Consider the following 13,066-nt stretch of genomic DNA (forward strand, 5'->3'; position numbering starts at 1 on the left):
CAGTAAAATAATAATAATTCATTTCTGTAATAAAATAATATAAAAAACAAACAAAAATATTCAATAATAAATACAAATACGGTAGAGTACACCAAGATAGAGAAAAATTACTTTTTCTGCAAAACGTCGGTTATTTTGCTTTACATCAATATGTTGATTAGACCGTAATTTTTTTTGATTTCACAGAATTTGTTTCAAAATCTTTCCTTATTTTTTCACGGTTCTTCCTTATCACCGATATTGTCGAATGATCTACGCCTAATTTTTGGGCGATGTCCGTATTAGTTTCGTCATTCTCTAACCACCTGATAATATGTGCCTTTTCCTTTACCGTGATTGTTTTTCGCGAAGACATAATTAAATCACTATTAAATTAATTGCACAGGATACGTAAAATAAAATACTGTACCCACACGATATGATACGCTCATGGCAAAAGTTTAATAACAACTGAATGTGACTGCTTCAGTTTACAATAATCTGGTACACGAAAAAGTTAAATTTATAGTATATATGTAAGAAAAAAGGAACCGGCAAAATATATCTGTTGCTATAATGTAGATATACTACGTTACTAACGAGTCACTTCCGTCTGTCATTATAAGCGATAAAATGTTGTATTGCAGTAGAAAAATAAGTCACAGTAACCGATATGTAATTATAAACAATATATACTGTATTTATGCATTAATATATAATGTTATTTATGTATTAACAGCATGCCAAACCAACCAAGAGACAAGTTTTTGAGTCACTATATCCGATATGTCATTATATCCGTTGCCACTATAAACGATACTTACTGTATTACTTTTATTAATTTCAGTTGGCTTTGGGTTCGGTTAATTTGATTCGGCTTATTGAGAAAGATGACTGAAAATAACTTTACCAGTAAGCTTAGAAAGTGATGATTTTTTTTACTTTTAATAAAGTCTAAGAAGTTTACGGTAGTGCCTAGTAACCCATGTCAGGTCGCTTACAACCGTTACATGTATGGTTTATGGTGCATTGTTTCACAGCAGGAACAGAGTTGCTTTCTTTGAGATTATTAGTATTATCTAAGTGTCAGACCCTGATGTGACCTTGCCGCACAAAAAAAATCTCGTACTTTTCGTTGGATGATGTCCAACATATTAGTGAAGAAAATAACCGGAAACTTTATGTATTTTTCACTTTCCTCAGTTTGCCTAGAATGGAAAGTGTTTTTTTTTTTAGACGACGGGGATCGACTACTTTAGTCATTTTGCCAAATGAGAATGGAAATTTTTAGTTTATGAAAAATGCCATGCCTGACCGGAACTCGAACCCAAGACCTCTGGATGAAAGGCTGAGACGCTACCACTCTGCCACGTAGATCGAAATATTTGTTACTCTTAGGATGTCTGCGATTTTCAGAGTAATCTAGTTTTATATCCGGTCATTTAAGGACATATATATATAAAATTATTATTTTTACCTGAGCTTAATATTTAATAGTTAAACTAGGATTAAAATTTCGCTAGAATGAACATTTGAATTAAGACTTAAGGTGACCACTGTATAAACAGGATATCATATCTTTAATAACGTAACGAAAATGTACCTTTACTCTTTTGAACTTTCTTTCTCATAAAAAAGGACGACGGTGGGTGTTTTTCTTTGTTGTTTGTCGTATGTGCTCACATTTTTATTTTAGCTGCTATTGGCCCACATAGCGGACCAATGGTGATGCCCGGGCGGCTACGCACGGCGACTCTCTCTCATTCGACCCTTTCCAGTTAGAAGCAGTCCGATGTCAATTAATTTACAAATTATTTAACTTAATTTCTAACTGTAGATTGTTTTTATTTATATTTTATATTTGTATTTCTTTTTTTTATTATTATTTATTTATTTAATTTTATTAATAAATGAAAGGAATTAATAATTAATATTTATCAGTAAAAAAAAGGATTCTTTATTTAGCGGAGAGTCATTGGTACGCATTCGGCCGGCGTATCACGTGGTCCACTCTGCGTATAATAGCAGCAGCAATAGCAGCAGCTGGACCGACAACTAACATCACCTCACACATACATACACGCAAGATTAAACGAAGAACCTAACTAACTCCCTGTTATCAATTTGTCTAGCATTAAACATTACATTTATATATTTCACATAAATGATTAAATTCTATTTCTACTCACTCCTCATTTTGTATTAATTTTTTAAAAAGTTGTTAAGAAAACAAGGACTCTTCTTCGATCGTGTCATTATGCTGACCTTCGTAGCGTAGTTGTGACGTCTCTCCCTTTCAATCTGTAGGTTCTGGGTTCGAATCCCGATTAGGCTTGACATTTTTCATAAGCTAAAAATTTAATTTCTTATTATAAAAAAGGAACATAGTAATTATAATTTGATGTAAGCCTGTATAAATGATAAATGTAGATTACTTTTACATATATAGAAATTAAAATGAAATTAGAGGGTTTGTAACAAAATTTGTACATTTCACTTTCCATTCATCAACTATATAATTTGTTTTCATTTAAATTAGAGCTTATACCAGTCATTTTGAAATTATGTAAGGCTATAGATCCCAGACACCTGGTCATTTTTACATAATGTTGACGTATAGGTGTCGTAATACTTAGATATCGGCTTAAATTTTAAACCAGTTTTAAGTTAATATTAGTTTTTAATTTGATAAACTTTACGTATGTTACTTAATTAATATTAATTTGTATTTTTCCTTATTTAATTTTTTTTTTTTTTTTTTATTTGTTTGCAGAATTAATCGAACGGGGGGTGTTAGGAGTGAAATGGGATTAAATAAGCAATATATAAAAGTAGGTCAAAGTGCCAAAAATCGTTTATTTGGAATACCAGCTAGAGGCCCGACAGGACATGCTAGTCACGCGCATCATGGAGGTGATAGGACTCCATTACAGATGCTTGTTTCACACCAAGGAAGTATCAGCCACTGTAAGTTAATTTTATATATAAAAGTATATATTTATTTACATGATGGATACCTATATTTTATGTATAATTAATTGGTTTACATTTTATTTCCAAATGACATAGAAACCAGTCTTTTTTCTAATGTAAAATTTTTGTATGATAATTTTTTTCAGAATTCATATAGCTCTAGAATTTAGTAAGATAGTTCCCAAGTTTTGATTATATAGTGACATATGTTTATTTGATCTAAAATAATATAATTTTGAAACTGATTTCTAGAATTTAGATAAACAAAAATTAAAAATAAACGTGTTATAAATACAAATTTTAGAATCTACATGATAGGGTTTTAAACTATTTTGCACTAAAAATTTGAATATTTTTTAATTCATTTTACCACATAACTTTTCATAGAAAGCATTAGTTTTTTTAAAGATTAAAAGATAAAGTGCTAACTTATTGCCACGAAGGTTCTAGATGAAAGGTTAAATAAGAGTCGGAGATATTGAGAATAAATAAATAAATAACGTATCGACAAATTTCTCTTTTAAAATTTAAATTCTCTTTTAAACATCAACATATTGCAGTCGCTGATATTTTTAATTTTCAGATTATTTAAATATTTAGAAATTGAAAAGATAATATTTTATTCTAGCTAGAATAATCTGGGAGTCCCAACCTATTTGTTATTATTCAGTAGAAGAATATCCTTTTAGTGTGTAAAAACAAAGAATAGCCAATAACCAATTGGACGTATTTATTTTGGTCCCTCCGACAACGGATGTGCTGAACATCCAATGAGAGGAGTGGTAACGGTCTCCATTTTGCTTGGTTGCTATACTAAAGAAATTTAAACAAACGGTGAACTAAAATAAACACGCTAAACTTAATGCACTACCGCGAGTCACGGCTTATCAGTAAATACTCTTCATGTACATTCATGACTTCCATGTTAATAATCGGTTATTACTATGACTAAATAATTTATAGTTGTGTTTTAGTTTATAAAAAACATTATAAAAACATTATTTTTTTAAAAATAAAATTTGTTTAAATGTTTATAAAAATGTTTTACAAAGTATTAATAAATGAATATTATGTTTTTACGGATACATTTTCGGAATGAATTCAAAAACGTTTTTGATTTTTATGTTTATTTTTAAAAAATTAAACCAAATTGGTTGATGGAACAGAAAAAGACCTGGAAGAATAAAATATTTCCGCTAATGATGTTTTAGAAAGAGACTTATTTTTGAAAAAGGTTTAAAATATTTAATTCTGGAAAATTGAAATAAAGAAAATAAGAATACCATTAAAGACTGAGAATAGGATATTAGAAATGCAGACTCTTAAATATGGTCCATAGTAGTCCGTAAAAAAATTTATGTTTAGTTCATAAAGCATAATTTTCGGTTTATTCGACGGGGATAACAGAATCAGAAATTCATATAATCAGCTTTACCAGAAATACTATCTATAAAAAAATAAGCCATTATTAAATACTCATATATCTTAGTAATTGAAAGCAAATCTTGATTTTTAGCATACTTTCAGATTAATTATGGTTTACTTATGTATTATAATTTTCAGACATTTTTTTTAAGGTTTTAGGGACATCGACTACTTAGGTCATTAGTCCCTATCCACTTCAAAAAAAAGAAGAAATAAGACTTAATTCTTTCACACTTCCAACGTAACTGAAGACTATTAATTCACTCTTGATTACAAACTCAAACAAATATTGAAATTCAATCACTGATAACCTTGATTCTTAAACATATCACATTTGTTTACCGTCTGGGCTTTCCTTTCGGCCATCCTTTCTTACATATTTTTTCTATCCTACTTACGACCTCTACTTCTGATGACAATGTGTCTGAGGCTTCGAACATGGCATCTTCCTCCTTTTTTATTACCAATGCTCTGCGGCAGATGTCAAGTGATGACAACTTAGATGGAGCGGTCAGCATGGCTGTTACTGAATCCAAACTCGATTCAATCTCCAATGGTATATTTGGGGTGGTTGAAGTACTTGCTCTCTCTTAGATCTTCTCTGGACTTTTGGAGTTTCCATAGGTGCGGGTTGTATAGCGTCTACATCCGGTGCTTTTTCTATTATTACTTGCACCTCCATCGCACTAATTTCAGACATTTTCTGCACCCTTGCCACACCCTCCTTCGCCTTATAACTGGTCAAAGGAGTGATGTTTTTGGCTTTTTCAGATGTCTCCTTATCCTTACGCCCAACATCGATTGGGGTTGCATCATCGCGGGTTTTGCTGCTTCTTTTTGTTGAGAAGTTTCCGTCCTAGTGTCAACGATATCCATCTGGACATGAGCCTTCATGGGTTTTAATGGTTTCTTTTGCTGACTAGATTCAATCTTAGTGTCAATGATTTTCGATGTCATAGTAGCAAGACTTGATGCAAACGTTAACGTGATCCACGTTAACTTTAGATGACGAAGGGGTATCAGCTGCTTCTGTATAAGTCGTTGTCAATCGATGTGTTCTACTGTTAACAATTTCCCTCGCTTTAGGGTAACTTATCTTTTGCAGCGTTTTAACTTCCTGAATGGCCGTTTCCAATTTATATACCGGGCAGTTTCTTGATCGGCAGTTAATTGCCCTTTGCAATTAATGCAAACTGCAGGTTCTTTACACGGATCGCCTTCATGATTTTCTGTTGCATTTAAGAAAGTAATATTAAATGGATGTAAGTAAATTTAAATTTACCCACGCATGATAATGCATAAAAATAATTTAAGAAAATCCTTTAACCTTACCGATATATGTGATGTATTTAATCATTAAACTTTTATTAAAATTATCCCTTTTTTATATTTATACTCATAATTAAAATGCTATTATATCCAGCACTATTATCATTTAACTCTTTCTACATATTCTTATTATTTTCGTTCACATAACCTTATAGACAGGTATATCAATAAATATGTGCTTATTAACACGTACACTTTATTATTTTTATAATTATTATTAGTATAATAAATTCATCTATACCATCTAGATATGTTTATATATACTTTACCGATTAATTCTTATAGTAATTATTAAATTGCTTATGTATTTTACATAATTATTAATAACTATATTATTATTGCGTGACCTCGATAATGTGCCACTCATTGATTAATAACCCTTGTAAATAATCACTATTGACAGTCTATGCTCTACGTCAATTAAACACTTGGGTAAAAGCCAAGGAGGTACAATTATTCCTCTGGAAACCGTCACCCGTTTTAGTTATACTCATTAATCAATTTTCGCTAAAATATGTTTTCCTTTCTTATCTTCCAAGTATTTATTTCTCATTACGCCTATCGTTATTCATTTAACTCAGTCTAATACAAATTTATCCCAACCATGACAAAGTTTTTCGCTCTCAGTTCGTTCATCTATTTATTACTTACCCGTTTACTTCATATTATTAGTTTATATTTCTGTACCTATAAAGCTATATGTCGTAACTGACTGATTGAATGATTCATCAACCCTAGCAAAGACTACTGAAGATAAATTAATGAAAATTTTTATACACGTTCTTCTTAAGGTGCAAATACACACTAAGAAAGGATTTTTTGAATTCCGAATTTAAAGGGTTAAAGTAGAGTAATAGTAAAATATACTGTTTTTCTAATTTCTCAGTAAAAAAAATGAAGATACCAGCTTGATATTTGGTGTATATAATCTTCATGTGAATATCTAAAAACTAATTTCTAGATTTTTTAAAATTCCAAGTTTAAATGGTTTAAATGGATTTTACTTTTTTTTTAAAACCCGGATATTTTTTTTAATTTATCGGTAACAAATGAAGATATCATCTTGAATTTTAGTGTTTGTAATTTTCATGTAAATATCTAAAAGCAATTTCTATATTTTTCGAAATTTGACCTTAAAAGGAGTGAAGAAAGGTAAAAAAAATTTTGAACGTTGATAACAAATTTTCCCATTTCCGACTATTCTAAACGAGATATTCATTAAATTTGAGCTTGCAAATAATCTTCAGATAAATATCTAAAAACCATTTTCGGCTTTTTGGATTTCGATTTGTTAAGGAATGCGACGGTGGCTCAACCAATACTGCTACTGTATGCATGACGCGACTGGCTGCACCTGCCTCCGGTTACTTGACTAAAAACATAAATAAACATTTACTGAATAATAAACATATTAAAAAAAAGTAATTAAAGAAATTACGGTCACTTCCTATTGGTGTTTGTCGGGTAATACTAAGAACCGAGCTAAATACATCTTTATACCAATTATAATTAATATTTTTAAGATGGAGGCCCACTGTTTTGAAACCCACATTCATAGATCACTCAAAGTGTCAGGTCCTGTACTTTGGTTTTCCTGTTTAGCCTCTGGGAATCACCGATTAAGTATTACTTCAGAGGATGAATGAGAATGATATGTATGAATAATGTATGTAAATAAAGTGTAGTGTTGCAGTCTCAGTTCCACCATTCTTGAGATGTGTGGTTAATTGAAACCCAAGCACCAAAGAATACCGGTATCCACGATTTAGTATTGAAGTCCGTATAAAAGTAACTGCCTTTATTAGGACTTGAACGCTGGAACTCTCTACTTCCAAATCAGCTGATTTGGGAAGGCGCGTTCACCACTAGACCAACCCGGTGGGTTTCAGGTCCTGTACTGACCAAACTGTTGCTTGCTCTGAAGAAATTACAATACACTAATATTTTTATTCCTTGTACTCGTACAAGGAAATATTATAATTGCGAAAAATTTCGGTTTTCAGATTTCAACGAAAAAATCAAAAGTTATTAGCGAAATAAAACTTTATGTACTTTTAAAAACGTGTATATTTAATTTAATAGGCGTAAAAGGAAGTCATGTAGTGTCCACATCAGATTTATTATAAATTGAACAGGCTTTAATTTTTTTTTTCATCATTATTCTCATAATAATGTGCTTAATGAACACAGCTGGGTCCAAGGAGCATAGCCCTCTGGTTAGATGGAAACGAAGAGTGAAGCTAGCCACGACCGTCTAAATATTATATCCCGTGCCGCGATGGGGAGCTAGTATACATACATATACTCTTTTAACGGAAATCAGATTATTACACGCGATAATTTTAATATGAGTACTGATCGGAATGAATTTTTCTACACAGCATCATTATTTCTTAATCGATGAAATGAAATTTCCTTTAAAAAAATTAACAAGATACCTTAATTTTTAAAAATTAGAAGAATGTATATCGGTCTTTTCTGGAAAAGAGCTCTGAAAATCTTCTTTTTTACACGGATCCAAAACAACATTTGTTTAATGAGTTTTTGAAATGAATACGCTGAAAAATCTTATTTATGGCGAGACGGCTAAAGATTGATGTATGTTAACTACAATGCCACTTCTGCATATTTATTTTCTATAATATTAATACTACAACGGTCCAAAAAATTTTTGAACCATAGTTTATTTATATTTAGTTTATTGCCTGAAAAAAATGAATCTAGGAGGCAGAGATACATTTTTTAAATTTTATTCAATTCAGATAATTTTTTTCATTGATGTTTCTTGCGCTGCATGAAAATTAATAATCCCGTATTCCGTGTTTAATTTTATTTATCGCAGATTTAAATATTAGGCTATACATTTACTCGAGTATTCCGCATATAATTTATTATATATTGAGTTCTGTAAAGTTAGGTGCTCGTTATCAGAGGAATCTTATGAATATTTAATTTTGTTTAGTTCAGATTCGTACAGTAGGACAAGAAATCAAAGATGTTCTTTTATGCTGACAGAAAGGCAAACGAAAAAGTGTTATCATCTTAACAGTATATTTTTAAAAGAGTACCATTCTCAGTCAAAAATGAAACTTTTCCTTGAGAAATTATATTATCTATGTATGAAAACGTAGTTTGGAAAAGAATAAATTGGTTAGATATCTTTATAAGCAATTGATAGTTATAAACATTGTTCAGTATCATGACCATAAAAGTTGAGATTAGATCGGTCATTGGAAATATGACAATTTAATATCTATTCCGGTATGTATGAGGTCAATGTCACAGACACTTGAATCATTTTTTAAAAATAAAGAATTTTTATAGGAAATTGGTGGCGGAAAATATGCAAGATAAAAATCCTTTTAAGTGTAATCAAAATCAATAAATTGTCGTGTTTGTGAATGGGCTGTAAAAGCGTAGTAAAGTCCCAGAATAATTACTTCAGAAATATTTTAAAAGATATTTTAGGACAACGTTTTTGATATTTTGTAACAAAGCGAAAGTGATACCTATGCAGAATGGAAAAGTGTTGATGGTATTAAACGTTAATCAATTTAAAATAAGTAATAGAATAGTTTTAAAACTTTAATTGATTGTCTTAAGTGAAAATACGAGTATATACTTATAATACACCTAAAAATATTTCCGAATCGAATAATTGAAACTATACAGAGAATAGTTTTTAACAATACTGTTTAACAATCAACTATTCTAAAATTATTAATTAAAAATATTATTACATTCTACTCGCTTTTCTAAAACAGTCGAATTTAATGAACCGACACATTTTATTAAAGTACTGATATAAATCGTTTCAATTTCTTTTTAATTTTTTCCCCACCGAGTTTTGCTTGACTCTCGATATACGCTTGCGTAGTCTCCTCCGCCTTTTCACTCGTTCATCATCCACCTGTTTTGATAATCATATATTGTCAGGCGATGTGAATTCATCAGCCCTTATTTACATAAGACAAAGTAACTTCCGGTATAAGAGAAATAAACAGAAAAATATTGAGTGAGAGTATATTAAGGCCCTGATTCCCAAACTGTGCGCCGCGGCCTCTTCACAGGGGCGTCGTGAAATATGTAAAAGCTTAATAATTAATTGAACCAAGATATTTATAATTATTAATTTAAAGTTAATAAAGTAAAAAAATATGAATATACACGACTTTTATTTATTTCTATCTCTTACGAGTAGTCGTACTTTTACTTTTACCATGAGCGCCATGGAAAACGTTTAACTGAAAAAGAGCGCCGCTACTCGGAAAAGTTTGGGAACCACTGCATTGAGGTGTTGACTATATTCACTTCCACATATAATATAAATATATTATAACTGTTATACATATACATATAATATAACTGTTATGTTATACTTCCACTATAACTGGCGAGGGTTAATCGGCGGGGAGCAGTTCAATCGTTGTTTCTTTAATATAGATTATTTTAGTTTTAAACCAGAGTACGCGTTAAAGGAAAATAATGGTTGTATAATTACAACTGGATATTTCTAAATATAAAGCAGATTTCTCAAATAACCCGTGTAATTCTTTTTTTGCTATTATCGAAGTTATTATTTATACAAAAAAAAGAACCACATATTTCGCGTTATAAACGCGGAACAGATGGGTTGTAATTATTTATAATGCTGTATTCTTATTACAATTTTTTGATCTAGTTTCATAACATGTTTTCATATTTATATATAAAATAAAGAATGAACTAAAAAAAAATTTCTAATGTAGGTTAAGAAATAAAAATGATAATATGGAATATGTAGCATATATATTTTTAAATGAATGAATTATACCCGAAGCATTATGTAATATTGATGTCATAATGATACCATAACAAATGTCACTACCGAATAAATAATCTATAGGAAAGAGAAATGTTTCTGGTTTCAATAGAAGATAAACATCATTTTAATATCTATTTCAATTACGCAGTCTTATTTCCTATTAATTATTTTTTATATATATATTTTTTCTTAATTTTAGTTTAATAAATGATTAGTTGATTTTGAACAGTATCTTTTAACTTAAATCGCCTTCTTTTAAACCAACATAAATATTCTATAGTCTTGAGGAACGTCCACGATTGAAAAACTTTATAATTCCCTTCTTTATAATCCTCCTGTTAACTCTAAAACTGATAAATGATTATTTTTCAAAGAAAATATTGCTTCAAAGTTACTTCGAATCTTCTTTTCAACTTCAGTCGATAGATTTATATACCGGGTGATATTTAAGTATGGAAAAACAGCTTTACATCGCACATCTGAGAGATATTTAGATGTAGAAAGAATGGAATTCTACATAGTTAAAAAAAAATCTGCATTGTGGTAGTTGGACGTTATCTTGGATCCGTCATATTGTATCAAAATTAATTTTTTTTTTTAAATAGGAAGGTGGACAAAGTTTTTGCACCAGGTACAGCTAGCTTGTAAGGATGAAATTTATTAGTTTTAAAAATTTTTTGACACGGCGGTTAGAGGTTAGCACGATTTAAGACCGAGGCCCGGTCCCTAGTGGGGGGGGGGGGTGGAAACGACATAGTCGGGCCCGGTTACCTCCTGGGGATTGGAGGCAGGCAAATAGAGAAAAGATCCAACCTTGCGGGGGGGGGTGACCTGCCGGAGGGGGGAAGACCCCCCTCCCTTAGAGTTTAAGGTCGCTTTCCTGGGCCGAGTTTTACATAACTGTATGTCCGGCTCAGGGGAGTAGAGGTAAAAAACAAAACAAAAAAAAAGTCAAGTTGGGCAACAGCTTTCCGAATCGAAGATATATTTTTTAATTATATATAATTTTATTTTTTCTGAAATCGTTTGTTAACTGAAAATTAAACACTTTGTCATGTTACAAAACAATCTATAATTTTGTTGTTCATTGAATTTTATTTTTTAATTTCTCCTATAATTTCCAGAAAATTTAAAATTAGGTAATTAAAATTTACTTGAAACGATTTTGTATACAAACGTAATATAGCTAAGAATATCTTAGAAGTACTTTATATAAGTTGGTAACACGTGGCTTAGTAATCGGTGAATGTCGACTGCTTGTGGATTAGTGATGATTATTTTGTAATCATTTCCAACGCAACCTGTGACAGTAACAGTGTCTTGTTATAGCCAAGTACATCTACTTTTTTGCCTTAATTTCGTGGCGCCTTCACATTATCATATGTGAATCATAAATGCGTTTTGGCAAACTTTTGGAATTTTCCTCCAAAATTTTCCAATTTTTTTTAACTATATCGTTTGTAAGTATATACTTACAAACGATAGGATGTAAATATATACTTACAAACGATATACTTAAAAAAAAAATTGGAAAATTAGCCATTAGCCATCATTAAAGATGCATCATTGTTGTATATTTAAATAAACAAGGTTAGTGAGCGAAGGTTATGTTGATATACGTACGATATCGTTAAAAAAAATTAAAAAGCTTTTGGGGGAAATTTCAAAAGAGTGCCCGCTTTTTAATCTTACATAAAATACTAATAATTCTAAAAAAAAAGTCTTATTAACATTTATAATTTAAGCTGCGGTAAATTGATATCCTCCTTTGTGTGATTAAATAGTCTTGTGAATATAATTTGGAATGTTAAATATAACTATTAGTTTAAAATATGTACTTGGCTGAAATTAAGTTACTGTAAATCGAACCTCCGGGTTGGTGTAGTAGTGAATGAGTCTTCGCAAAAAAGCTGATTTTTAAGTCCAGAGTTCCAACGTTCAAAACCTAGTAAAGGCAGTTACTTTTATACGAATTTGAACACTCGAACGTGGATATCGGTGTTCTTTGGTGGTTGGGTTTCAATTAACCACACATCTCAGAAATGGTCGACCTGAGATTGTATAAGACTACACTTCACTTACTCTCTATATATCATCCTCTGAAGTAATACCTGAGGGTGATTCCCGGAGGCTAAACAGGAAAAAAGTTGCTGTAATCAGCGTTTCTCAACCTTTCAGTATTTGCGACCCAGTTTTCAATCATAATTTTCATCACGCCCCGCCTCTCATACAATAACAATTAATACAATAATAATGTATTTAGAGTATTTTGACGCTAAAGCTATAATAAACCTTAATTATAATCCTTACAAATTACCAAGAATAAGTAAATTTATTCATATTGGGCAACATCGATCCAGTGCATTGACAAAACCAGGATCGATGCCTTTCTATTGCTCTTTGTCTAACGCCCACCATTTCGGACATTCTCGCGGTTTCGCGAGAAGTTCCAATTTTTCTCGAACATTCTGGAACGTCTGTTCAAACGTGTATAAATGCTGCACCTCGTTTAATTTCAGCCACTCTCAGTCGAGTCGATCCTTCTTTCGCTATCGA

General features: G+C 30.9%; 1 protein-coding gene across 2 annotated transcripts in view; it reads left to right on the forward strand.

Annotated features, from left to right (window-relative positions):
- Positions 1 to 13,066, forward strand: part of dsb (scavenger receptor class B member debris buster) — a 397,095-nt gene that overhangs the window by 192,188 nt on the left and 191,841 nt on the right. For both annotated transcript variants that reach the window (XM_075374397.1, XM_075374398.1), the window contains one exon: positions 2,753 to 2,946. In XM_075374397.1, coding sequence (XP_075230512.1) covers positions 2,784 to 2,946 — 163 coding nt within the window. In that variant the 5' untranslated portion in view covers positions 2,753 to 2,783. The remainder of the gene's footprint in view (positions 1 to 2,752; positions 2,947 to 13,066) is intronic.

This window comes from Lycorma delicatula, chromosome 9 (genome assembly GCF_047948215.1).
Source record: "Lycorma delicatula isolate Av1 chromosome 9, ASM4794821v1, whole genome shotgun sequence".
In the NCBI taxonomy this organism is placed as follows: Eukaryota; Metazoa; Arthropoda; class Insecta; order Hemiptera; family Fulgoridae; genus Lycorma; species Lycorma delicatula.